Here is a 26,263-nt window from a genome sequence, read left to right as displayed (position 1 = left end):
AATGAAAACATCTAATATGTGCAAGAATAATGCTTGAATGTTTACACCTTTTTTTTTAAGGTGTAGTATTTACAGTAGTTCTTGCAATTAAACTTTGTTTCTGTTGAAACTCTAATTAAAAGTTATGTTTACAGAAAACAGCAAGGATGGTAGGCATTTGTAATAATCTGTGATAAATGTTAGGAAATAATCACTATCATAGTTTGAAAGTAAACCAAAATCACATGCATTCCTTTGACCTTTGTAATAAATACTGGGAGAGGGGAATGGCATTTCTTTATTCTATAATGCTGCAACACCCAGCCTACATCCCTGGTCAGTCCTGAAATATCTTCTGCACTAGCTATAAGAAATTTATTCCTCCAGTGTCCTGATCTTTTCTTTGTTCATGTATCTATATAAGGGATTCAGAGATATATGCACAAGCAAAGCCTGAAGGCTGAATTTACAAGGTTTCACTAGCAATAAAAAAAAAAAATCTAGATATAATGTCCCAATGTCTTTGCTGATCTTCCTTACTAGATTCCTTATAATCAATGCTTCATTTGGTGTGAAATTACAAAAATGAATATAATTTTGGTTAAAACTGCGAAGGAAAGTAAGAATTTGCTTGCTATCTCAGCTGGAGCACTCTGCTGCCTTTGACATTTTGACTATTCCTGGTAAAGTACTTAAAAAGTACATGAAGAAAGTGAAAAAAAAAAACCCAAACAAATTATTTCCAGTCACTGCAGACCTGAATTATTTTTAAAGTGGTGATTGACTGATGGAAGACTCTGTACTCTCCTGAGTGATCCAGAAATAAATCAATTAAATAACTCCATTTTGTCTTTTTTCCCCCATTTTTTATTTAGGCCATTGTATCAAAGCTGGTATTTCAGTAAGCATTGAGGCACTTCAGCATAAAATCTGTGGCAAACTGCCTTTGGTCTGTCACATTTCGAGTCTCACTCAGGCTTGCTGACAGCTACACGGAAGCTGGCAACTTCGAAGCAGTTTGCCTGGGGAAGAATTCCTGTAAAACGAGTGGGAAATGGAGTCAGGGTGTAAGTCCAGCCTGATTTCCAAGGGCTGTCCCAGTGATTTGAAGGCTGATACTGGTGTGCCTCAAAGCAGGACATGGACAGCTGCTCTTGCCCAGGCTGGTTTTGAGGACAGAGAAGTTCCCAGCAGGAAAGTGGGAGCTTGGGTGGCCTCCCAGCACTTTGGGGTGGCATCCCACAACTCTCAACATCCACCATCACCCTGTGCCGTGAAGCCAGCTGGTTCCCCAAGGCCCAAAGAAGGGATTTCCCCCCAGGTCTCTGCAGTGGGTTGGTAGCACAGTGCTCCTGGTTATCTGGGGGAAGATGTTGTGCTGGCAGCCTCTGCCTCACCAGCTTGTCACCTCGGACCGGGACAGAGAGACCTCGGCCAAGCTGGCCAAGCTCCCCTGGAGGACATTGGCACGGCTGGCTGCAAAAGGCCTGCTCTGCCCCACACAGCTCCTGCCAGCAGACGTGCTGTGGGTGTGGGATATCCTAAGGGTGGGAGACGGGCAGGGCCTGGAGACGCTTTGTGCTGGAAGGAAAAGGCACAGGATGGTGGCAGGGTGGTGGAGCAATGGGTGGGAGACAGGGGCAGGGCCTGGGGACACTTTGTGCTGGAAGGAAAAGGCACAGGATGGTGGCAGGGTGGTGGAGCAATGGGTGGGAGACAGGGGCAGGGCCTGGGGACACTTTGTGCTGGAAGGAAAAGGCACAGGATGGTGGCAGGGTGGTGGAGCGGGGGCAGGAAGGGGCCTGTGCTGGGTGCCTGCAGTTTGTGACATCACCAGAGCAACACTGGAGCGACACTGGAAGGATGGGGGAGTGAACATTCCATGCCATTCTGTCAGGTCACAGTGGCATGAGGAGCCCACTGTGAGCCCAAGTGAGATCTCGGCTATGCCACTGCAGTGAGGGGCCTGGAGCAGGCGGTGCACAGCCACCATGGATGAGAACAGATATCCTTTTCTTCTTCTACCTTCTCCTCTTCCTCTGCTCTCCCTGCCCTGTGACAGCTGCCATTGGGATGCCCCTGACATGGCCCTTTCCCCTCAGGCCTGGGCACACAGGGGATGCCCTGGAGGGCCTGGGGCAGCCAGTCCTGTCAGCCAGGGCCGGTTGATAATGTTTGGGTGGGCACAGTGCTGGGAGCACTCGTTCCCTGGTGTTTCTTGGCACTCCCCACCATTCCCTGAGCCTGCTGAATCCCCTCGGCTTCCCCACGTTTCCCTCCTCTCACTGCAGCCCTTTTTGCACCCTGACCACCCCTTGATCACACCCTCCCTTCGGCCCTTCTGTCACTGCTCTCTGGGACTTTGAGGACAGAGCAGAAATCTCTTCCTGCACACCTTGGGGCCTGCTGCATTCTCAGAGGGCAGAATGCAAGGATGTTCTAGAGTATGAAGAAAGGGAAGCACAATCTTCTTAGGTTTAATGAAATTAAACTTTTCCCCCTCATCCCCTCCATTAAAAGGCAATTTAATTGGCCAGAATCTTCCTTAACCTGACGTCTCATACGTGGTTTTGGAATACAATTCAGAATGATTTCATGAATGGGAATGTTGATTTAGAGGGCTGCAGGAGGCTGCTTGAAAAAATGCAAATAAAATTTGATGAAGACCATTTAAAACATATTTTCAAGGTAAGGTGTATGTACATTAAGCAATGAATGGTTTAGAAGTTCAGTTACACACATCATATGTTTGCTGATTTTTTTCAAGTTAATTTTTTGGGAAATGTATTTCAAGCTAGTGTGGTGTGCAAAATCAGCAAAGAATTTTCCTCCTCCAGGTCTTTCATGTCTGTGTAAAATAGATAACCCAGGGTTTGAATTTGAATCATGAGCCTTTAGATTGGAAGGTATCTCTAAGATCACTGAGTCCAACCATTAATACATTGAAAAGTCCACCTCTGCAACTTGTCCCTAAGCACCACATCTGCAAGCATTTAAGTACTTTCAAGGAATGGTGACGCAGACACTTCCCTGGACAGCCTGTTCCAATGCTTGACAACACTTTCAGTGAAGAAATTTTTCCTAATAGCCTGGCACAACTTGAGTCCACTCCTGCTTGTCCTACTGCTTGTTACTCGGAGAGACTGACACCCACATAACTCTGTCTTTTCTCCACAACAAATTAGTGTAAGATGGAAAATATGTTGGTTTGGATTCCCAGGTGTTTTTTTGTAACATGTCTGCGCTTGAGAAAAGTTAAAGCATTCTGGTTTCATCCTATTCAGCTTCTCTGGTCAAGCTAATGAGCCCAGACATGTCTGTCTGATTCTGGACAGAGCCATGAGAGCAATCTTCTCAAAATCCTCTTTCCAGGAGGACAATTGGGATTTCTCTGAGCTGTCCAGGCTTTAGATCCAGCACACATTCATTCCTTTCTCCACTATACCTCTCCTGTAATATTTAAGAGGTGTGCCTGAATGGATGGGAATCGCTCTCTAACTCCCTGGGAATGGATTTGGCCTTGAGAGGTGGCAGTTTTAAAGATATTTCTGTGAAGATGACATGATACAGCTAGAAGCTGGACTTAAGTTCATTTAGTGTAGGCAAGCAAACTACTGCCAAGCAGATCTTGTCTCAGTGAGCAAATACTAACAAATGAGTACTGGATACATATTTTCTTCATGTAATGACTCAAAATATCTAAGATTTTCCCTTTACATCATTTCCCCCCCAAAAAACCCCATCTGTCTGGTAATGCTTTTTCCCTAAGGGAATGAAAACAAGTGTGTATATATATATAAATATATATATATATTTATATAAATACATGTATATTTACTTACTTTCACCTTTATAGATATGATTCTTTGGAGAATGTTGCAACCAGCTGGCAAATTTTGTCCTGATTTGGCAGAGACAATTAACTATGGCAAGTCAGAAAGGTCATAAGAAGGAAGGCACTAAGCTTTCCTCACCCTGTCTTCCTCTCTCATTGTTTGCCTTCTCAAGCCAAGGTAGAACCAGCAGCATGAGCTCAACCCTGGCTGAAGAGGCTTCCTGTGGTTTTTTGAACTTTTCACTGCATGGAGAAAGTTTCAAAGCTAGAGGATCTCTTGAGAACTTAAAGATATTTCTCGTTGTTTCCTCTATCTTCCCCCTACTTTAGTTTCTGGCAGGAATGTGAGAGATGGTCAGCTGTGGGAAGAGAAAAGGAGATTTGAGGGAAGTGACCTGCAAAGAAGAAGTCTGATCTAGTTGTATTTAACAACATATTATACCCAATAGCCTGATCTAGTTATTTATAGCAGTACTGTTAGGTGCCCTATGCTATTTGAGAAAGATTTACAGGGGTTCAGTAGTTTGGGGGGTTCAAATATTTCATCAGCGAAACAATATGTAAAAATCCAAAGCATTCTGGATGTTACTGACATCTTTGTAATTAACTGCACATCAGCAGTTAATCTAATGGTTCTACATAGCAAAATACATTTTATAGAAAGCTAATTTTAAGGAATAATCAGCTTTTTTCTTCTCTGTTCTCTTTGAGCTTATTTTACTGTAATACTCTTTTGAGCAGTATCAGAATTATGAACATTAAGGTTTTAAGGAATAATAAATTTTCATCTAATTTCTCTCAAGACTTTGTCTCTTCTTTTTCTGAACAGCAAAAATTTGATGTGCATTAATAAAAATAGGAATGATAAAAATCTACCCCAAAAATTTACAATATCTTTTTATAGTGACATGATTTTTATGACTTTAATTTGAAGAGTTCTTTTGTGTAGTATTATTGCCTGTATTTCACCAGGAGGCAGCTAAAATAGAAACTTTACTTTTTTGTCCAGCTTCTCTTTGTGCCAGTAACTAAGTGAACATCCTCCAAGTCCTGATAGACTGTTTATTTTCAAAAGAAGTTGGTATTTTCTTTTCCTGCTTAATGGTTATAAGCAAATTTGCAGCACTGTTAAGAACATTAAAAATTGGATGGAAGAAATCAACCTTAGATGGGGAATTTCTCAGCAGTAATGAAATGTGTATAATTAGCATTTGTACAGAAATATTTTCTTGCTGGTGATTTCTGTTAATAATGATCATTATTATTCTCTTTTGCAAACTCAAAGCAAACACTGAAGTACTCATTTGTAAGATTTTTTCACTAGAACTCCTCATGAAATTTAATTTTGTACTCGTTTCAGTTATTTAATATATTTTTACTCCTATTGTACTTATTCAGAAGTGCAGAAAGAACTTTACTGCATAGGAAGGAACTGGCACCAGATCTTTAAACTTTTGGCTTTCATGGTATGGCTTCAAAACCAATCTAATTTAGCAGTAATCCAATCTGTTGATCAAAGAGCAGCCAGAGCTCAAGTAAGCAATTTCCTGCTTCTAGACATTTCTGTGGAAGCCAAAGCAGCCATAGTAAGGGCCATGTTTGGATGTTTGGATGCTGGAACGTGGTGTCTTTGGCATCTCAGTTTAAGGAGCCAACAACTGAGAATTTTCATCAGTTTACAGTCATAAGCACTGAGGCAGTGGATTGCCATTTGTGGTTTTTGTGAGCAATTTTGTCAGAAGATTTCTCTTGATTTGGCAGGTTTTAAGCAAAAATCAGGCTAAAATGTTAGAAACATTTATATTTCTATATTGATATTAATTAATTAATCAGTACATAATTAACTAATATATAACATATATACAATATACAGCATATAGCATATACTATATTTTATATTATATATTAATAAATAATATTAATATACATAGTATATAGTATATAGTTTATATAATAGAATATATGTTATATATTATTATATATATGCTATTATATCTTAATATACGTATTACATATTATATCTTATTATGGTTATATTATATTATATTATATTATATTATATTATATTATATTATATTATATTAAATTATATTAATGTTTTAATAAATTTATATTTATATTTATATTTATATTTATATTTATATTTATATTTATATTTATATTTATATTTATATAGAAATGCAATTTATATTTATATATTATATATATTATATTTATATTTTTATATATTATGTTTATATATATGCAAGACATATATTTATTTCTATGCTTATTTATATATATATGCAGTTACTTATTTTAAGTAGAAAATTTTAAAGGAAAAACAGAATTGTTAAACCTGTGAAAAATGTAAAAAGCAGAAATGGTAAAAAAGCATTATTCTTCTCAAATTCTTTTGTGGCCTTTTAACTTTTCTAGTGACTTTTATACTGAAACACAGAAATTAATTACTATGCTAACATTCTGTAAGCTGTATGAAAACAAGCTTACAATTCAAGAATTCTGAAAGTGTGAATAATTAATCTAAGTTCAACATTCTGGCTTGTTAAGATTAGAACATGGTGTCATAGGTTCTTACAAAATATCTTGTCTTCAAACTTGAATATTGTTTTGTTGTGAAACAATAAACTTCGTTTATTGAAGTGTTGAAAGGGTTGTATTTCTTGGTAATTTGGTCATCCTTATTTCATTTTTAAGATTACTGGTTGCTGATTTTGTGTGCAAATTTGACTGACAGTATTTACAATATGGTGTAAATAGCTGTTGGAGAGGTATTATACTAAATATATTTTCCACTTGATAAGTTTTATGCTGCACATTTATTTTAATGCATAGCATTTAAAAGATTTTCATCAATGTGTTTGAATATTAAAAATGCATTAAATCTAAATTTATTGCACTTATTTAGATGCTAATTGTGTCATATGGTCCATTTTACTTTACATAAAATATTTGTAGCACACAAAGTGTCATCTAAAAGTTGAGGAGTGTAATCTGATTGTAGTCACTGTTGCCTGAGGATTCTTCTATGATGCTCACTCTTATGGTCAGTTATAAAAGAGTGTTTGGTGCATAATTTGTATAATTGCATGTTGTTTCATTAATTTCTTTTTTTTTTTTTTAATAAATTTTGCTTGCTTTTTTCCCTCAGAAAACTATTGACAAACAGTCAGGAAATATTATTAGCATGGACGACTTCAGAGCAATTTATCGAGCTCTTGTACACAGGCCTGAATTTGAAGAACTATTCAAGGCTTACTCGACAGATGGCAAAATTCTACCTGACAGCCAGCTCCTTAAATTTCTTATAAAAGAACAATTTCAAACTGAAGCTAATGAAACAACTGCCTTAGAAATTATTATGAAGTATGAACCCATTGATGAAGGTATGTACAGTTTAACTATTTGATATCTAGCTCTTATTTCTCGTGCTTCTCTCAATGACTGTGTTGTCCTAAACCTCATATATTTATTTCTTTAAAAGCATGTCTTTTCATCTATTTATTATGTTTTCTTCCTGTGTTTTAATTTCTTTTTATGGTGCCCTCCTTTCTCTGCTCTGTTCTTTTTTCTGTCATTTCTTTATCTTTTTATTTCTAGTCCTTCTACAAATTCTGTTCTTCAGCACATTACAAACCATTTTCAATTTGTTTTTCTTAAAGTCCATATCTGCCATTTTTCTTCTCTGCTCGTTACACTGTCTTCTCTCCCTTGAGTCACTTAGTGAAAATTCAAGGCCTCAGACAAGACTTTTATGTCCTTCTGACTTCCTTGCAGGGGCACTGTGGAAAATTTTTGTAGGTGCCTGGTCACCTTTTGTGAATCACTAGAATGCTGAGATGAGGAGGGCTTCATAAATCTGTAACATGTTCTTCACCTATTTAAAGGTGCCTCAAGTTGGGGTGTAACACTTCTGCTGAGCGTCACTGGTTTCAACTTGTGGCAAAATTTACAGCTAGGAAAAGGATAGAACTGCATTTTGCTGCAAGCTGTTACTTTATTCAGTGGAATATGTTCAATTCTTTCGTTTCCTTGGTTCCCAGTCGTTGAAAACGGGTGGAATTGATAAGTGGTTAAGAAAAACAAACCCAAGGGGAAAATATTTCTTCTGGGATAATAGCACTGGATTTTCTATGGTGACCTGTGGTGGAAGAAGAAAATGGAAAATGCCACTTTTTCAATGAGAAACAGAAGAACATTGGGTGTTTCATTTAGAGGCACTTACTGTCCAGTAATAAAAACATGTGACTCCTTATGCCTTTACTCTTTAAGGCTGCCTTTCAAATTTAACTGTATTTTATTAAACATATTCTGCTCTTTCAGAGGAGCTAATGTTTACTAATTGTTCAAATTACCAGCTTAAAAGGTTCCTTTTATTTTGTGTCACCTGTTTTGATGGGAAAGTTCAAATCTATAGCACAGTTAAACAATGAATAATCTTCAGTCCATTAGAAAACACCTTTATAAATATCAACTGAAGTTTCTATAGGTTTAATTTAATGTCTGGTTGAAATTTCAGATGCTGAGACAAATTCTTGTTTGTTTCTTCACCTGTGATAAATTTGTTTGTCTTGTTATTGGAAATAATCTCGCTGAACAAAATAACCTCTGTATTGTTCTTGCTCCTTTGAGTGAATTCATACTCCCACTCAAACATATTTATTGAAAAGTTCCAGTTATGATTGACATGAGAGATGATTCATATGGTATTGTGATAGACCATTTTGTGTAAGTGTCGTTCTGAATTTGCTACAGAACATTATTCATCAGGATGATCTGTTGGACTCATCTGTCACCCTTGCCCTCCCTGTGTCTTACAAAAAGGGAAAAGGCCAGGCTTTGACATTTGATTGACAGGTTTGCTAATAGTAATGACCATTCTCTCATAAATGTGATAGCACTGCTATGTCAAGATTAGGATGAAAACAATGACTACATTTGACATCTAATTTAAATAAATCCATTTATAGCATCCAGTGCATCCCTAACATTTCTGCAGAGAGATTTTCAAAGCTATTGAGCCAGATAACTTTGAATTTATTCTCTGTAGGTACTGTAGCTAGCTCAGGACAGTATGGAATAAACTAATCTTTCATTCTTGTTATACAATTTAGATGCCCAATGTCAAAATACTACACTAACAGGTTTTTTCACGTGTGCGCTAAAACCTTGCATTTTTGGTAGAAAGAGCCATTTCTATGGAATTGATCACAAAATATGTGATTCACACCTGACAGTTGTGTCTTACTAGCACCCCAATGAGAGTTTTATTCTTCCCAAACATTCCATTATCTTCCCGTTTTACTATTAGCTTTGAATAGAAGACTCAACTCATTAAATGAGATTAAAGAAAACATGCTAACTAAATAATTTTTTTTTAAGCTTGGTATATATGTCTTTTTTAAAAAAAATTCTGCTCATTTACATGGATAGGATTAGAGGCACAGTGAGGATAAGAAAGTGCATCCCAGTATTATTTACAATGTAGAGCCATTCAAGGACTCTATTCCTGCCTATTTTCCTGCTAGGCAATACAAAAACAGGGCAAAAATGCAATCCTGTCTTAAAAAAAACAGCTTGCTTTGTAAATAACAATATAAGCCTGGTGCATCTGTCAGACAAGGACTTTGAGTAATCCAGAATGTATTTGTGAAGCAAAAAAAAAACATTCGCAGTTTATTCCTAGTGCACACAGTCGTGAAGGTTTTTTTTGGATTTTTGATGTATGTGAGACAGAGCTGAATGTAGAGCACAAATTTGCAGAAGAGAGCATTTGATCCCATTGGCCAAGGTAAATCAAACTTAATAAAGGAGACATCTCTGCCAAACTCCCACAGATTTCATAAAAAATCATGTGAAGTAAGAAAGATGGCTTAAAAATCTCAACTAAGACAATGGCTGTGGCTGGATTTGAGAGACACAATATATCAGATTATGAAAAGATGTGTAAAGGTCTAGTCTCAGGGAAAAAAATCAAGACAAGGTGATTATGAGATATAAACCCTTAGAAAACTGAACTGCTGTTCAGATAGATACTTTATTCCAGCATGCACCAGCTGTAAGTGTGGGTAAGGGAGAAAAAGCCTCCCTAGAATATAAACTGAGACTAGAAAAGAATTAAGTGTATTATAACTTTAGTCAAGGAAATACTTCTCTCTTTACTGTTCCCTTAGAGCATGAATGTTTCATACTGATGTAGTCAAATTTCATAGTATGAAATTCCATCTGATGATGTTTCTGCCTTTTAATGACTGAAAGATTCCTCCTTCCATTATAGCAGAGTAAAACCCTTGTCTGTGATTGCAAGTATTTCTCATGAGTTCACCCCTAAAATTCCCAGCAAATGTATCTGTACCCACTCCACTCTCTCTGTCCCAAGTACCATAGACATTTAATTACTCATTTAGCTCTCTGGAAGCAAAGAGCACTCACATACATTTAAAAACATGGGAAACATCTCTCTCTCCACATTTCCTAGTCTCACATTCCGTTCAGGCTCTTCTCCTCCCCACTCCTGAGTCTCTATTTCAGTCCAGACACCTCTCCCAGACCCTGGCAGGGCTGCAGGTTGTACTCAGTCCCTTCAGGAGGAAATGGGTCTTGCAGGAGGCTCTGGCCAGTGCAGAGTGATTTCTTGCTTGTTTTGTCTGCCTCATTGTGGGTACTCTAAAGGCCTTCAGGGCAACAAACATCTTGTGATAGTTTTCCATTTTTTTCTTTCTGAAGAGAAACATTTTCAAAGAAATTCCAAGGTAAATAAGAAAAATGGAATGTAATAAACTCTGAAAATAATGTATAATGTAATCCAAGTTTTTCAAATACCCAGGTTCAAATATCCATAATTCCTCTCTGATATGACAGTATTTGTATATATGGCAGAGCTGGAGTTTACCCTAACAGGAGGAATGAGAAAAATAATTTTATCTTAAATCAGATTTTAAAAAACCCCAAACAATATAAAGGAATATTGTTAATAAAATGAATTGTACACTATCCAAAAGAGGAGGGCAAGACAAAAGAAATCATTGAACTTTGTGAACAAAAAGAGGCAAGGAGAAGGCAGAAATCTTTTCTTGCCTTCCCTTTCTACAACAAATGGATATGTGTGTGCACACTAACTACTGCTAAAAGGTCCTAATGGAGAAAAAGACTGAGGTTCCTCCAGGGGAGGAATGTAAGGTCTTGATGAAAGTCTTTTCACTGTGGAATAGTTATGGAGATGAATTCCCATTTCCTTTAATGTAGAAGCAGAAAATGTCTGTAAGTGGTCAGAAAATAGCATGGCTGGGCTATTCCTCAGAAATGTAAGCTCTGTAAAAATACAAAGATTTTTAGTCTGTTGATTGGAGACATGAGCTGAATGTTTTACTGAAGTCTATGAGCTTACATCTTGACTAACAAAACAATGTTAGATGTTCATTTTTTGGGGATTATGGTCATTAGCATATTTGCTTGAACATTAATTTCTCTTGAGAATATTGCAGTTAACTTTTGTCGATGACAAGAACAGCCAGGAAAACATCATAAATAATTCAGAAAAAAAGCAAGACTGAAAAGCCAGTATTTTTTCACTAATTTAATAAATAAATGCAGAAAAGGTAGAACATAAAAGATGTACACACACACACACACAAATAGTTACTAGCTCTACTTGTAATTGCTCAGAGAAATCTATAGACCATGAAAAATAAAATAATCCAAAATGAAATCCAGACAGCTCATGTAATTCATTAGAGGCAAAACATACAGGATGAGTGTATTCTGTTTTGAGTAATGTGAAAAAATTCAAAATGTTTTTTAAAGATCCAGACAGTAGAAATTTAATCCAGTTGTTACAAGTATAGAACAATATACCACGTGCATGTGGATAAATCTATAGGATTCACTTTTCAAGAGTCATCAAGGCTGCAAGAAGTCATCCTGCAAATCTCTCAGCTAAAAGAAGACCAAAGAAATTCCCGATGCAATAAGTACAGTCGGTTCTGTAATATTATTAATATTATTAATCTGAGTAAGATAGTCAAAAATATGGATGGAACAGGGTAGGACCTTCTTAAATGATGTAATCAGGTCAGTGAAGACAGGTTGACAAATCCAAGTTCTTAGAAAATTGTAACAAGCTTGACTAATACAAGTCAAAGGTTACTTTTGAAAACAGGGGGGAAATGAATGATGAATTGAAAGACTGGAAAAGATCAAATGTAATATTTGTTTTAGAAAGGGAACATCTAAAGAACTAGTCACTGTCAGTGACTAGAAAAAAAAAAGGAGAAAATAATAAATACGTAAACCCTTCTAAGACGGTAAAAGTGAGTTGCAGTTTGTCAGGACATTCCATGAAGAAATAGTATCCTGTTTTCTCCTATGAAAGATTAACAATACAGATGGATAGCAGAAAAACGAAAATTATCAGAAATCTGAAACAGAAAATGCCCTGGATTGGATTTTTTTTTGAAGAAAGGAGTGGAAAGTGGGAAGTGCCAAAGCAGTGTTCATAAGAGAAAAAGTGTGAAAAAAGAGGAGAGGAATAATACCAAACAGAACAAATATTTTGGACAGCAAGGAAGTTTCAGGGTAAATTTCTGTTTCCTAATTATGAAAAATTTCCTAACAAATTTATTTAGCTGTTGAAATGGTTTTATTGGGTTGTCTGTGGATTCTTCATCAATGGAAGACTGGAAGAATAAGTTCAGAAAGACTTCTGTTAGGAATAAGTTGTTGGGTGAATGTATGTTTGATGTCTGGATGCCCTTCTGTTTTTCTTTATCATTGTAAGATTGCAAGTTTTCTAGTTCAAAGACCTGTGTAATTGAGAAACAATTATTTTCTGTAAATTCTCATCCAGGTGTAAAACTTCCAGTCTGTCACACACCAAAGATCGATAATTGCAATTCTAACTTGTACATTCTGATTCTTATAGCTGCAGTAAGAATTACCAGGGCAGAAAAGGGGGTTTTCCTACTGGTATTTCCAGTCCCCAAGTTTGTATACATCGACTTCTAAACTATTATTAACATAAAATAATCTTGGATTATTTACTTATTGTTAACTACTAGCCTAACGGTGACAATAAAATTATTTTAGAGTAAGAACTGAGCAAAATCCCTCACTAATTCAAACTATATTTTGAAGCAAATCTAACTGTTGAGATTATATCATTTGTAAAATGACTGCATTACAAACATGACATTGAGAGCAGTAGCTGGCAGTGTAATGGCTCTGTTTGCCATTAAATCAGTCAAAACCAAAACAAATGGGATGACTATCACTGGTATGGACTCAATTAGTTCATTTTGTTATAAATATAGTAGTGTAATAGGCTTGATTTGCAATTCATCTGTGTAGACAGTTATTTCTTTGGTTACAATGCTATTTTTATTTCAAATATTTCTAAACATGATTTGATCAATATTTATTTGGAATTTTCCACCCCTGGCAAAGACATTTGGTGCTAGAAGTCATAGTTTCTGCAAGATTATATTGAGAATTTCTGACTTTTTAGAGAACAATCCTGGTTCTTTTAAAAGAGAAGATTCCCTTAACACGTTGTCTGGCATGTTACTTTCCAAAGTAAATGACAAATATTTTATTTATATTTAATTAGGACTACTGAAAATTCTTCTTAGTGCTGTCCATAGAAGAATAAAAGTGTCAAAACACATTTTTTTCCTCTCAGAAGTTTGAACCACAGCAATTCAGCTCCAGAGTCACACGTATCTGATGTTTGTGTTGTTTATACATTTGGTATGAATTTTAAAATTGCAGGAAAGCTTTGTGCTGTATAACCTTTAGCAGTGTTCAGAATTGGCTATTAAAAATTTCAGAAAGTGCATCAGAGTGGCTTCACAACAGAGATTTATTTTTTTTTCCTTTTGTTTTTGTTCAGTGAGGAAGAAAAGGCAGTTGTCATTTGAAGGATTTATAAGATACATGAACTCAGACGAATGTTCAATATTTAAAAGCCAGCACAAGACCGTCTATCAAGATATGAACCAGCCATTATGTGACTATTTTATTTCATCTTCTCACAACACCTACTTGATAGCTGACCAGCTAATGGGACCCAGTCACTTATGGGGCTATACCAGGTATATAGACATAATTTTTAATATTTTAAACTTTCTTTGGCTTTTTTTTTTTTTTTTTAATTAATGCTAAGTCACATACAATCCTACTTGGAAATAAGGGACAAAGCCATCAAAGATACAAGTTGAAATGAGAGTGGTATTTTATTTTGTGTGTACACTTTTCAATATATTTGCCAAACCATCTGTTCATAGTCTGGAAGCAATCTATTTTTTTCACTTACATCTCAGAAAATCAACCTTGCAGCAAATGGAATCTATAGTATATTGTACAGTACACGATTAAATCAGTTTTTAATCTCAACGTGCCATGCAAAAAATAAATAACTCCCTGAAAGAAATGTAAAATTCCTGGGCAAGCTGTGATCTGTTCAATGTAGAAGATGTGTGTTGGAGTATGTCTGTGTCAAGGATATCTGTGTTCAGTGCATGTTGCAGTGTGGGCAGGTTAGAAACAACAAAAACAACAAAACATGGGCATTCAAGTAGGCAGCAGGGAGAGGAACCTGTGCAGTGTGTGACTCCAAGAGGATGATGACCAGGATGCCTTATTGCCAAGACAGGGAAGAAAGAAATTAATTGTGTAGTAAATGCAACTCTGAGAGGGCAGGATGTATTAAGAATTAGGAGGAGATGTGTCCAGAATTATTTGTACTACTTTAATGAAGAGAAAGCAGCAGGAATCATCATCTATCTGAACACTTTGTAATTTTTTTTTTGGTTGCTCTCTTGATGTTCTTTAGTGACTTGCAACCATCAGAAACAGTACTGAATTTCTAACAGTATTTAAAATTCCATTATGTTAATGCTGCCTTGCTGAAAGTAATTGCAAAGAAGGTATAACCCCCTCTCTCTTTATCTCCTGTATGTGTGAGGAAAATGCTAAAATCAGCTAAAGGCATATTTGACATATTGTTAATGTGTGAAAAGCAGGATGTAAAAGACAGCTTGGTAATTAAGTAAAACAGTTTATAAGAAATGTTTCAGTTAGTTGCAAGTCAAATATTAGAAACCTAAGAATTTAAGGGATGACACTAACATATTCAGATTAAAGCAGTAAAGTCAGGGTGTCTCAGAAACTTTAGCACTCTTAGAAATGTGGTCTGGGGAGAGGAACTGTTTTATGTAAAGACCAAGTGCAACCTGATTCTCCAAGTACTATAGATTTTTAAATATAGTGATTCTCAAAATTCTAAGCAAGTTTGGAATAGTAGCACAAAATAGCATTGAAAATATTTATTCTTTTATTTTAAGTGGCAATTTGCCTTTGTTCTAAAATTCCTTTATTGAAATCTTTGATTTTTAGCCTTTTAAGGAAGATAATGCAGGTAATCCCATATTCTTTAAAGGTCTAATAAAGTTTATTAAATAACACACACCTAAAACAGGCAGAAACAGAAAGTATGTCTGTCTCATATAATTCTGTAGGATTTCTATTTATGGTGAAAATGAGGTGTTTTTTCTGTAATTAATCCCTGTGCTTGTAATTAGAAACACAGCAACTTGTATAAAAAAGTTTGCTATCTTTCTTTTGGCTGCAAAATTGTTTCTCTTGTTCTTCTGAAGTGCTCTGTTAAAAGGATGCCGTTGCCTGGAGATTGACTGCTGGGATGGCACCAACAATGAACCTATTGTGTATCATGGTCACACTTTAACAAGCAAAATTCCATTTCGCTCTGTAATTCATGTGATTGACAAGTATGCATTTATGGTACGTACAGATCTGTGTGTGTATACATGAGTTGGTTAGAATGGGATGGTGGCTTTAACTAAGTGGGGACATGGCTCTTGTAAATTCTCCAGGGTAAAAAAATGCAACTGAGCAATGGGTATTTTAAAAATTAATTGCAGAGCAATTGTGCTATTTGTTCTTAATGTAGTTTAAAATCTAGTTAAAGGAATCATAATCATTTTTCCTGATAATGAATATAAACCAAACTTAGTGCAAAGGATTCAGGTGATCTCACTCAGCTTGTTAGGTGGAATTCTCACCTGACATAATTTAAACAAGGACTGAATCTATATTGAAGACCTAGTTCAGATTTTTTCTGATGTTTTCCTCCTTCTTTATATCCCTTAAAGGTTTTTTTGTCACTTACTCTTCTGCTGCTATGAGTCTGTCTTGTATCCTCTGTGTGAATTTATAAAATAGACAAAAATATTAGATAATAGATGAGTTTGAGACTTTGTTTTCCATTTCCTCTCTTTTGATTTTGAATGTTGACACTGATAAATGTTAGCAGCTACTGATGTTTTTTGGTCAGGTGACCCATCAGAGCAAAGTTCCTTTTACCTATCTCTAGAAAAACACTGAAATCTGGAGAGTTTTTGCACCGTCTCAGGCTTTTGTATAAGCTTCTGGTGAAACTCCTGCTCAAAGGAAGTGCTGAATGACTATTAAGATAAATCTCAGAATCAGGCCAGCATTATGTGTGTGAATATATACATCCACGATCATAAATTTATGTGGATTTTCATGCATATGTATTTATAGCCTTCTCAGTGTTAATCAAAGCTGCGGTTTTTTTCTGTTTTCTATATAAAACTTAATTAATCTCTGATTTTAAAAGTGAAATTAAAAACATGATTTTATTCCACTGTTTTTCAAAACCCACTGGATAAAACTTGCCTCTTCTTGCTAACACACAGCATATTGTGCTTAACTCTAATTCAAACTTCAGTTCTCAAGCCCAAGTGCCAATGAGATGATAAAATCACAACAGGTCATGGTTGGTACCAGCTGTCCATGCAGGCTGAGCTTTTCTTCTCTTAAAAGTCAATAGCAAGTGCTCAGGAGACAAATGTAAAGACAGGAAAAACATAAAATGGTGTTTTCCTTATTGACAATTTAGGCTCTGCCTGAGCAAAGATTTCATTCAGACTATATTTTTGGTATCCACCAGTATTATTGGCAACTTATGAGATTTACTTATAAGTCTAGATGGATGCATTTCTTTTGAGTTCTTCTCTAATTTTTACTAATTTTCTCTTTTTCACCTTTTAGCTTTAATTTTTACTCAATTACCCTTGCTTGAGTAGTGTGATGAGAAAAGTGTATACTGTCCCTAGAAAAGTTTGTGGTATTATCAAAAATAAAAAATATCCATAGCTTGTTCATGTAAAGGAAATAATTTCTGAACAAGCTTTGGGGAGACTATCAGAGTCTTGATAGACTATTTGAAAAGCAGTCCTTTTTTCATATATGTCTAGCTCTGTTTTAACTTTCTGAAGGTGCATTTCTTTTTTCTTCTTCAATCGTGCTTTCTTTTTTCCACAAATGTTACGTGTTTTATTGTGTTACTAACCTGGAACAAGTGATCTATATTCTGAAGTTTTTGAAAATGAATGTAAATACAGATGGCCAAGGGGACTTTTGTAAGATATTTTGGAAAAGCAATTATTCATATTTTTATTTATTAATAATAAAATCCTAAAATTATATTTCCAGTCATCTGCCTATCCAGTTATACTGTCTCTGGAGAACCACTGCAGCCCTAAACAGCAGGAAGTAATGGCAGACTGCTTGAAAAGTATTCTAGGTGACAAACTTCTCACTACACCAATTGGTGGTGCAGTAGATATGACTGAACTGCCTTCTCCTGAGGTAATAAGTTTTCATTTTTCTCTGTGAAAGAAATGGAAATGATGGTGGGGTTCTTCATTATTTTTTTTTTTCAGTCCTCTGGGACTGAATTTATGGATCACATCTGTGTCAGAAATAGACTTCAGGTAGTAACAAAAATATTTAAACTGCACCAAAAAAACACATGGAAATACATCTGTTATTTGCTGATTTATTTTTTTGTTGCTTAAATTGAAGGAAATTCCTGAAATTTAAACATGTTATTGAAATGGAAACCTGAGCCTACATTTTTTGTCAATAACAGTGATGATGGAGGTTTTTTTTGGTCCTCTGCTACTGCAAAGCCATTCTCTTTCTCAGTGTGTTTCTCCCTCAGACAGCGTTTCTCAGCGGATGGCCCGAGACCCCTGGGACATGAAGTCAGAAAAGGCAATTAGATGGGTGTTGAAAATTTTATTGCAAACTAAAACAAATACATTTCCTTTGTTCCAGTCTTTGCACATAATTTTCTTTCAAGGACAAAAACTTTTTTCAAGTCTTTTGTAGCACAAATACGTGCACACATACAAAATACTTATTTCAGCTTCTCGCTGTTGCCAGTATAGCCATATTTTATTCCTTGTGTTTTTACAGTAGCTAAAAAAATGCAAATGAAAATGTGGGAAGGAAGCACTGTCATAAGGAAAAACAACACACAAAAGGTGTTTAAAATAATTTTTTAAGGATTTCTCAAGGAAAAATATTTTTGAAGTGATCTGTGCAAGAAGATGTGCTGAAGTATTACCGTACTCTTATATTTCCATGACAATGTTGTAATATTTAATGTTCATGTTTCTCCACCCTTTTTTTTTTTATTGTAGCAATATATTTTTTTGCATCATGGTTTCCAACATAATTTTGAAGCCTTGAAAACTGTTTTTTCAATTAGGAAAAAATCTAAACTCTATCAAACAGGAGGGCTTGTTGTAAAGCTTCTCAAATCACGGCTGGATTCAGTGTAGGAGATGTGCAAGGATCATATGTCCTCTGAAGCAAGCACAAAATCAGTGAAATGGAATCACTGAATCACACACTTAAAAATATTAATTTCTATGATATATGTCCCTTACCATATGGTTACTGTGATACAGGGAGTTCATACTTCATATTTCCACAGCTTAGAGTTTTCATGAGTCAGCTCTGTAGAGTTTTGCCTGAAAATGGATTGCTGGGTCTATGTATGGAAATGCTGTCAGCTGAGATTAATTCTCCTGAGCTTTTAACATATTAAAGTATTGTGAGACATATTTCCCATCTGTGCAAGGTGTAAGGATTACCTAAATAACGCCACTGTCGTCACCTGATTACAAAAGTTTTAATTCAGAAAATTATTATCTTGAGAATGAACACAAATGAGGATCTTCTCTGTTTCTCCTAGGTTTTCTGATCATGCATGTAAGAAAAGTCAGTAGGACTTTACTTAGCAATGGAAATATGTAGCTATGACTGAATTTGTAAATTCAGTTATAAGCTTGACTTTGGCTGGCATCTTTTTGAAGAGCCAAAAAAGGAGTTTAGTGACATCACATCTTTAAAGCTTGGGACCTTGTGCATTTTCAAGGCCTGGGTAAATTCATTGTCATTTGAGAAAACCAAATTCTGAATTTAGTCTTCAGACTGCTTTACTCAAGCTGTGCAAAAGAGATGTTACAGAACCACAAATGATGAATTTGAAATGCTCTTTGTTGGAAGGATCCTCAGTTAGTGTGAAAAAGAAAAAAGCTGTCACCTATATAAGTTGTTGGTCCACTTTTTTCAAGATGGAGCATTAGCAAGAAAAGGGAAAAAGCCACCTCAGTGTTCTTCAAGATCAGAATTGAATGGTTATTTTGTGTGTACATGAAGTGGGAAATCACATAGTTTCTCCAAACACTTCAAAGAAACATTAGACAACTACAGGTTCCTTTTAGGTTTTGGAGTTTTGGAGGCTTCCATCGAAATAATTTTCTTTTATATGGTCAATCTTCTGCTTCTTTCTTTAAGTAGGTCTTGAACTATACCTTTGTCAACTGAGATGATTGTGTGTGTGTGGAAGGAGGTTAAAATGAGGAACACGCCCACTCTTAGGTGGTTCCTTGGACCACCTTGCAATGATGTCTCCTACCATTGTAATTCTAAGTGAAAATCACATGGAGGCGCAGGAAATAAAAGCGGAGGATCACTGAACACTTCCTCTCTCTGCTTTTCCCAACACTTGCTTCATCTGAAAAACAAACCCCAGAAAATTTCAGGACTAAAGGTTTTTTAATTCTTTGCCTTCAGTCATATATTCACACTTCCATCTGACTATATTGATATTATTAATTCCCTGCAATTCCTGTATTCTGTGGCATCTCAGCACACAATTCCTCCTCTACATATGGAGGAAGGAGAAGACTTTTGCACTACTTCTTTCTTTCCCACAAACTTTATCCCATGAGAAACTGAGGCTGCTTTTAAGCTTCACCTGTCCCATCTCTTTCCCAAGAAGATGTTTTGCCACCCAAAGCGACAGACCTGATACAATTCTCTGCTCCCAGTCTTGGCCATCATGGTGCTTCTAAAGAGACTTCATGAACTCCCTCTAATCTTCACTGGAATAACAGGTCCTTTGAGTCAGGTCCTGCATTAAATTAGATTTGACATCAGTGACGGGCGCCAGACATCTCTGCTGGTTGTACCAGCACTCGTGGTGATGTGCTGATAGAAAGTGAAGGAATGAAGTGCCTTATGCAGCAATTTGTAGATGAACTTAGAAAATATCAGGATGCTAGAAGAGATAAGGTTTTACTTACCCTGCTGTGTTCTTCCTCTCAAGAGATCTGACAGCAATTGAAAGGAGCATGTGGGCATCCAATATAACACAGAAAAGAATGTAAGCACATTGATGCTTTGATGAAAGTTTGTTCCTCAATTATTTTGCATTGTAGAGCATTGAACTGCCTTACACTGCTGACAGGATAGATATATCAGATAGTTAGGAATCTTTTATTATTTGCAGGTTTCCTGTCACAAAGCTGGAATGAGATATTGCTGTGTGATTAACTGAAAGTGAAGTGGCAACTACTGTGATTTTACAAGTTCTCTTTAATGTTTACCACACAGCTGCAAGATCAATTACTGCATTGTGATGTCTCAGAAGCATTTCTGGCCAGGATTGCCAAGGCTTCCCTATGGTTGTTAAACCTGTGGTGTCCAAATAAAAGGATCTGTTTAATGAGATCCTTGAGAAAGATCAATAGAAGGTCTCCAGTACAACTTCATGGGCTATGGATATTTTAAATTCTGCTATTATGGGGAAAACCAGCTAACTCCATAAGCCAGGACTCATCCTTCACACTTTTCTTCACCTTTATCTACTCAGTATAAAAAGGAGAGCTTTCTCTACACAGTGAGTGTTTTCAGTGAGAAATTCAAGATTAAGCACATCTAATTCTGTTGCTTCATTTATGAGATTAATTCCTATTTATTTTGACCAACACATTCACATATGCAAATGTCTTGACCAAGTCTTTGCATCAGAAATACTTTTGTTTCTTAGCAAGTCAAAATGTTTCTAGTCACTCTTATGCCTTTTGATCAGTCTATGGCATCTATTCTTTACAAAAAATATGAAAAAAAAAAAAAAAAGAATGTGGTATGTCTTGGTGATGACCTCAAAAATAATAATAAAAAAATCCATACTGTTTCTCATAAAATTTCAGGAATCTCTAGGCTGTAGTGAGTACATACAGAAGACTCATCTAATTCCTTCACTATTTTTAGGCATTGCACTCTTGAGGGAACATGATTTTCCCAGAAATGTGGTAAACATGTGACAGTCATTATCTGTTAATAGCTTCTTTGCATTGTAAAGCAACTTCAGGAGATAACTAAAAACAAGACATTGCCATATTTTATATCATTACCCAGGTAGGTCTTGGGTCAATGGCTTATTTGGTGTATAAAAGTCATGTGGTTTGTTTGGTAAGGCATCTTCTTGGACCATTGAACTTTGGTAAGGAATCTGTGCAATGAAGACTCTGAGCCAACCTGTAACCATCTCATCTTTCTGTGCAATCATCTGGACTTATTTCCAATGCATGCAGAGATTTAGTTGCCCATGTAGAATATAGTTTCAGCTATAGCACAGCTATTTATCCTTAAGTAGACTTAAGGTAAGTAGACTTACCTGAAGTCTACTACAGAGCACAACACAGAAATGGAATTTTCAGGGTAGGGTGCTTCTCACTGGGTAAATGTGTTGTAGGAAAACTTGCTATGAGGTAGCTAAAATGCTGCTCCTGATATAATTAATATTTGTTTGCCTAGAGCTCAGACCTTGCTGGTGGTATTGATTAAAAATATCTGTATAATAAGTATACAGTATTGATATAAAGTATCTGTAGATGATAACTGTGATTTATAAGGCTGCCACAAAGACATCCATTCACACTTCACTAAGTGTGATTCGTTAAAGATAGCTGGTGTTGGGTTTTTTTAACAGTTGTACTTAACAAATCTTGTCATTGTCTCAAAACCTTTCCCTGTGTCAGACTTCACAGGAGGTGTTGTATCTTAACCCTATATCAGTATTTAAGGCAGCAGTATCATTCTTGAAATAGAATATTATGTAAAACTCAGAAGAGATTTTAACTTTGTTACTTAGCAAGATTTTCAAGGCTTGATATTCCTCTAACTGAGCACCTACAGCTGGTCAGGAGAGAAGAAGGGAGAACAACAAGCTCAATTTAAACAGGAGAAGCTATTCTGTCTTTAATACTTCTGTCTCAAATCCAGGGTTTGTTCCTTACATTTCTGGGCACTGAATTTTCACATTAATTGTAGTCATCAATAGGTGGGTTTGCCCGATCCAAAGTGCTTGTGATTTTTATCTTGGAAACTTGGCATTACTTCAGCTGATTTGTGTTATACATCCCATTAACCAGAATGCACAAGAAAAAGGTTTTGTTCATTTAATTATGTAAATATTTGTTCTAGTTGATTGCACTTCGAGGTTTTTGCTTATGCCAGTCTTGAAGTCCCACTATGCTCTAGGGAGGTCCTATGATGTTTTACATATTTGAATTTTTTAGTATGCTTGCAGTTTTTATAGAAGTAAACAGCAAATGTATTTTTAACATATTTTGCCTTTCATAATAAAACTAGAAAGGAGAAGTTATAGTGAATGCTCAGACTTTCAGCTCATTAAAAGGCTTTTCAGCTCTCTTAGAAGACCTGGACATGTAGAGAAAAAGGTGTCACATGTTTAGCAGTGCTGATTACCAATTAAAGAACTCAGATTTCACACAGTCACTGAATTTGTAACCATACATTTGTTATAAGTTTTTTTGAAGATGTGTGAAGTTCAGACAAAAGCCTATGCCATTTTTTCACTCTGTGTTTCACTTTCAGTGATTGGGGGTAACTATTATTGTCATTTGCTTCTGGCCAAAAAATAGCAAATTCTCTGGAGTATTTTTGTAACTGTTTCTGAAAAGAACCATGATTTTAGAATGTTACCTTTGTAGAAAACAAAGCAAACCTTAAAAAACTTCTCCTACCTCAGGATGTTTATGTTTTTGCTAACAGCTCGCAAACAGAATTTTAGAGACTGATTGACATCATGACCCATTTTTATATCATTACACACACACACACTATTGTCTTTTTTTACTTAAAGTTATGTTTGCATATAGGAGGCAGTAATGTAACCATAGATAGTTTTTTCTTCCCTTGTATACCAGGTCTTTTTTTATTTTATTTTATTTTTTTTTATTTGTAGAATGAAGTCTTCCCATGAATAACAAAATACAAGATCAAAAGTGGATAGAATTGCTTTTAGATACTGGGAAATGTGAACATGCAAAGCAAAATTCAGAACTCTTAAAAAACATGAGTAGCATTAATCATATTAAAACTCTTCTAAAAATACCAGAGAAAAATAAAAAAAAGAGTGCATTAATAAGAAATGAAGGCAATGTTAAAGGGCATCCTTATCCTGAGTCACCAGTGCAGAGAGACTAATCAAACCTTCCAGCAGCATGGCATTGATAGATATTGGGCATAGGATGTCTCATTCCACTGGCACCCTGGCAAACTACCAACACGAGATCTGAAGCGATAGGGGGATTATGAGCAATGGAGCTTGCAATGGAAATAAATGGAATGTCTCTATCCTTGCCTATGGCTCTGGTTTCTACTAAAAAACTTTGGCTTTATATATTTCTGTTATCCATACCTTTCATATTTACTTCGTGGATACCTTAAAACACAGCATTTCAGTTACCTTTCATTTATTGTGAATTTTTTTGTTCCCTCTTCCCGCCACACTCCCAGTAGTGTAATCTTCCTTTCCACTAGAGCATAGGAAATTCAAAGAACATTTTTGTGGATCACTTTATTCAAGAGTGACAGTAAGTCCTGTTACTCCCTGACAGCTCCTGTGCACAGATGTACTGCTGCATAATAGAAGCTTTACTATTAATATAGTTTTGTAAATTGAAGTGAAATATATACTCATAGGATTCTGTTCCATAGATGAAAGCCATGCTGTTAGAATCAATATAATTCAATGATGTTTTTCTCCCTCTACATTACATATTATGGAGGTTGATACACGTCTATTTAAAAATAGAGAAACTGCTTAGGCAAAATCACCAAACTTTTGTTTCCCTGGCCAGGTAAGACCAGCATAAGGTTCTACTGTAAAATAACACAAGTTATAAACAAAAGTTTTCATTTGGTACACCAGAGAGATATGCACAAAGGCATTAATCAAATAACAAATTTCCTGCAGGCTTAGTGATAGATGAAAACATTCCAAATGAATAGCAGACACATCTTTAAGTGTGTATATACACATAGAAGTACATTTAGGCTTAAAATAGAAGTAAAAAAATAAGTAAAAAAATATACCTTCTATGTCTTGCCTGGCTATCACTTTTGGCTCTTACTTAGCTTTCTACTTTTATCTTTTCATAGTTTCAGCATCTGGGTTCCTGTGGAAGAGAGCCTTTTTTCCTGTCATGGTGTTAGATAGGCTCATTCTGTTGTGTACATTGATCCCCAGATTCTGTTTGGTTTCTTTGGCTTTGGCTTCTGCCTCACTCTATTTTAATTCATTTTGCAACCTCACATCATTATATTTAATAAACAACTTTGAAGATTGGTTAAATAACACCAAGAGATGAAAACCTAAGTAATTCTAGTTACTATTGTTCAACCTCTTTTCTATAGGCATTAAAATTCAAAGTTCTGATAAAAAATAAAAAAGTTGGAACAATTGAGGAAGGTCTGCTCAGGATGGATGCTGAATATGGTGGTGAGACAGAGGAACTGAGTGACTCTGAATCTGAGTCTGAGGATGACGACGCACATGACACGTTACCTCTTCAGCCATCAAGGAGTCCCACCAGAAGAAGAAGAGATCATAGACTTTCACCCCCACCTCAAAAAAAACCAAAGGTAACTTTTGCTGCAATTGAATATAGAGAACACACAGATTTTTTTTTTTAAAGAAACTCGATTATCTTAAAATAGAGACTAAACTGAAAAGTTGTTATAAATAAGTTATTTTAAAATAATTTATATTTTAAATTTAATTTAAAATTTAAAGAGAAAACTTTAAAATTACTAAGATCAGTGCATTTGGAAATTACATTTTTTAGCTCGAGGTTTCAGAGTTTTCCTACTCTTATAAGAAAAGTCAGACTGGACCACATTTTAGTACCCAACTCAAAATCAACCCCTTCCTGTGCTCCCATCTTGAACTTCAACATTTTCCTCTCTCAAAACTTGTGCTTGTCCCAGGCTCTCGGTCCCACAGTAGATTTAAGATGTGTTTTGTTGGTGCCATGGCTCTCCTGGAACTATGTATAGAGAACACTTACAGCAGTACCTGATGACAACAGGCAGAGTTAACCATTTCTTCCCCAGGTCTTCCAGTCTATTTTTAAGATAGATAAAGTCTCCTATTTTCTTCAGTTCTGGATTTTTTTGCATTAAATTAGGTGCACATTCCTGGTTGTGCTGGAACATTTTTCAGCACCTGGAGCTGAAGAGGTGTTTTTAGATTTATCATGCAGAGACTTAACTTTATTTCTGAAAAAAGTGTAAAAATTTGGTGTTTGAAAGTCAAATTGAACTTAGTTTTTTTAACCAACTATAACTCTCTACCACGGAAAATCTGTTGCTTCATCAAGGTTGAAACTGCCTTGTTCAGCTTTTTTAGGATGTCAGGCAGCACCTGGTGTACCCAGTCACTCTTGCACATCATGCTCTGATTGCCTGAATGTGGCTAAACCAGCAGTGCTCCTCAGAGCCCAGCACTCTCGCTGAGAAGCAGTGTCTCTTTTTTTTTATATGATTTGAAAGTTTTTTTCTTCTTTCTCATTCCAACTGACATGGAGAAATAGTAAGGAAAAATTCTGAGGAAGGATGGACTCTGACCAGGAAGGACCAGCTCTCTAGACAATAGGTTTCAAGAATATTTGTAGGACCATGTAACGGACTAGAATGAATTCCACAGACTCTTAAACAGCAGCAACAAAAAGGATCTGCTCATGTTTCCCAGGCAGAAGAGAAAGTGGTTTCCAGGGTCCCACTCTGTTGGAATATTTGCCTTGATGTCCCACTGTATTGCTTTATGGGAGGGTGGGAGAGCATTTGAATCCACAGCCAAGATACCCCAGTGATGCTGCTGGCTTTGCCTGCCTCCAGAGTTGTATTTTTCAGGATTTCCATGGCAGTAGACTCCTGGTGTCCTCATGGGACATAGCCCCA

The 26,263-nt window shown here is 36.0% G+C and overlaps 1 protein-coding gene across 1 annotated transcript in view; it reads left to right on the top strand.

Moving 5' to 3' along the window:
- Positions 1 to 1,349: 1,349 nt before the first annotated feature.
- LOC131586065 (1-phosphatidylinositol 4,5-bisphosphate phosphodiesterase zeta-1-like) overlaps positions 1,350 to 26,263 on the top strand; it is a 49,256-nt gene continuing 24,342 nt past the window's right edge. Inside the window, exons 1-7 of the mRNA XM_058852802.1 lie at positions 1,350 to 1,504; positions 2,517 to 2,667; positions 6,966 to 7,200; positions 13,701 to 13,902; positions 15,466 to 15,610; positions 17,348 to 17,503; positions 24,719 to 24,946. Of these exons, the coding sequence (XP_058708785.1) occupies positions 1,350 to 1,504; positions 2,517 to 2,667; positions 6,966 to 7,200; positions 13,701 to 13,902; positions 15,466 to 15,610; positions 17,348 to 17,503; positions 24,719 to 24,946 (1,272 nt within the window). The remainder of the gene's footprint in view (positions 1,505 to 2,516; positions 2,668 to 6,965; positions 7,201 to 13,700; positions 13,903 to 15,465; positions 15,611 to 17,347; positions 17,504 to 24,718; positions 24,947 to 26,263) is intronic.

The sequence above is a fragment of the Poecile atricapillus genome, chromosome 18 (genome assembly GCF_030490865.1).
Source record: "Poecile atricapillus isolate bPoeAtr1 chromosome 18, bPoeAtr1.hap1, whole genome shotgun sequence".
Classification (NCBI taxonomy): Eukaryota; Metazoa; Chordata; class Aves; order Passeriformes; family Paridae; genus Poecile; species Poecile atricapillus.
Note: the sequence above shows the minus strand (reverse complement) of the source record. Positions and strands in the feature narration are given on the sequence as shown.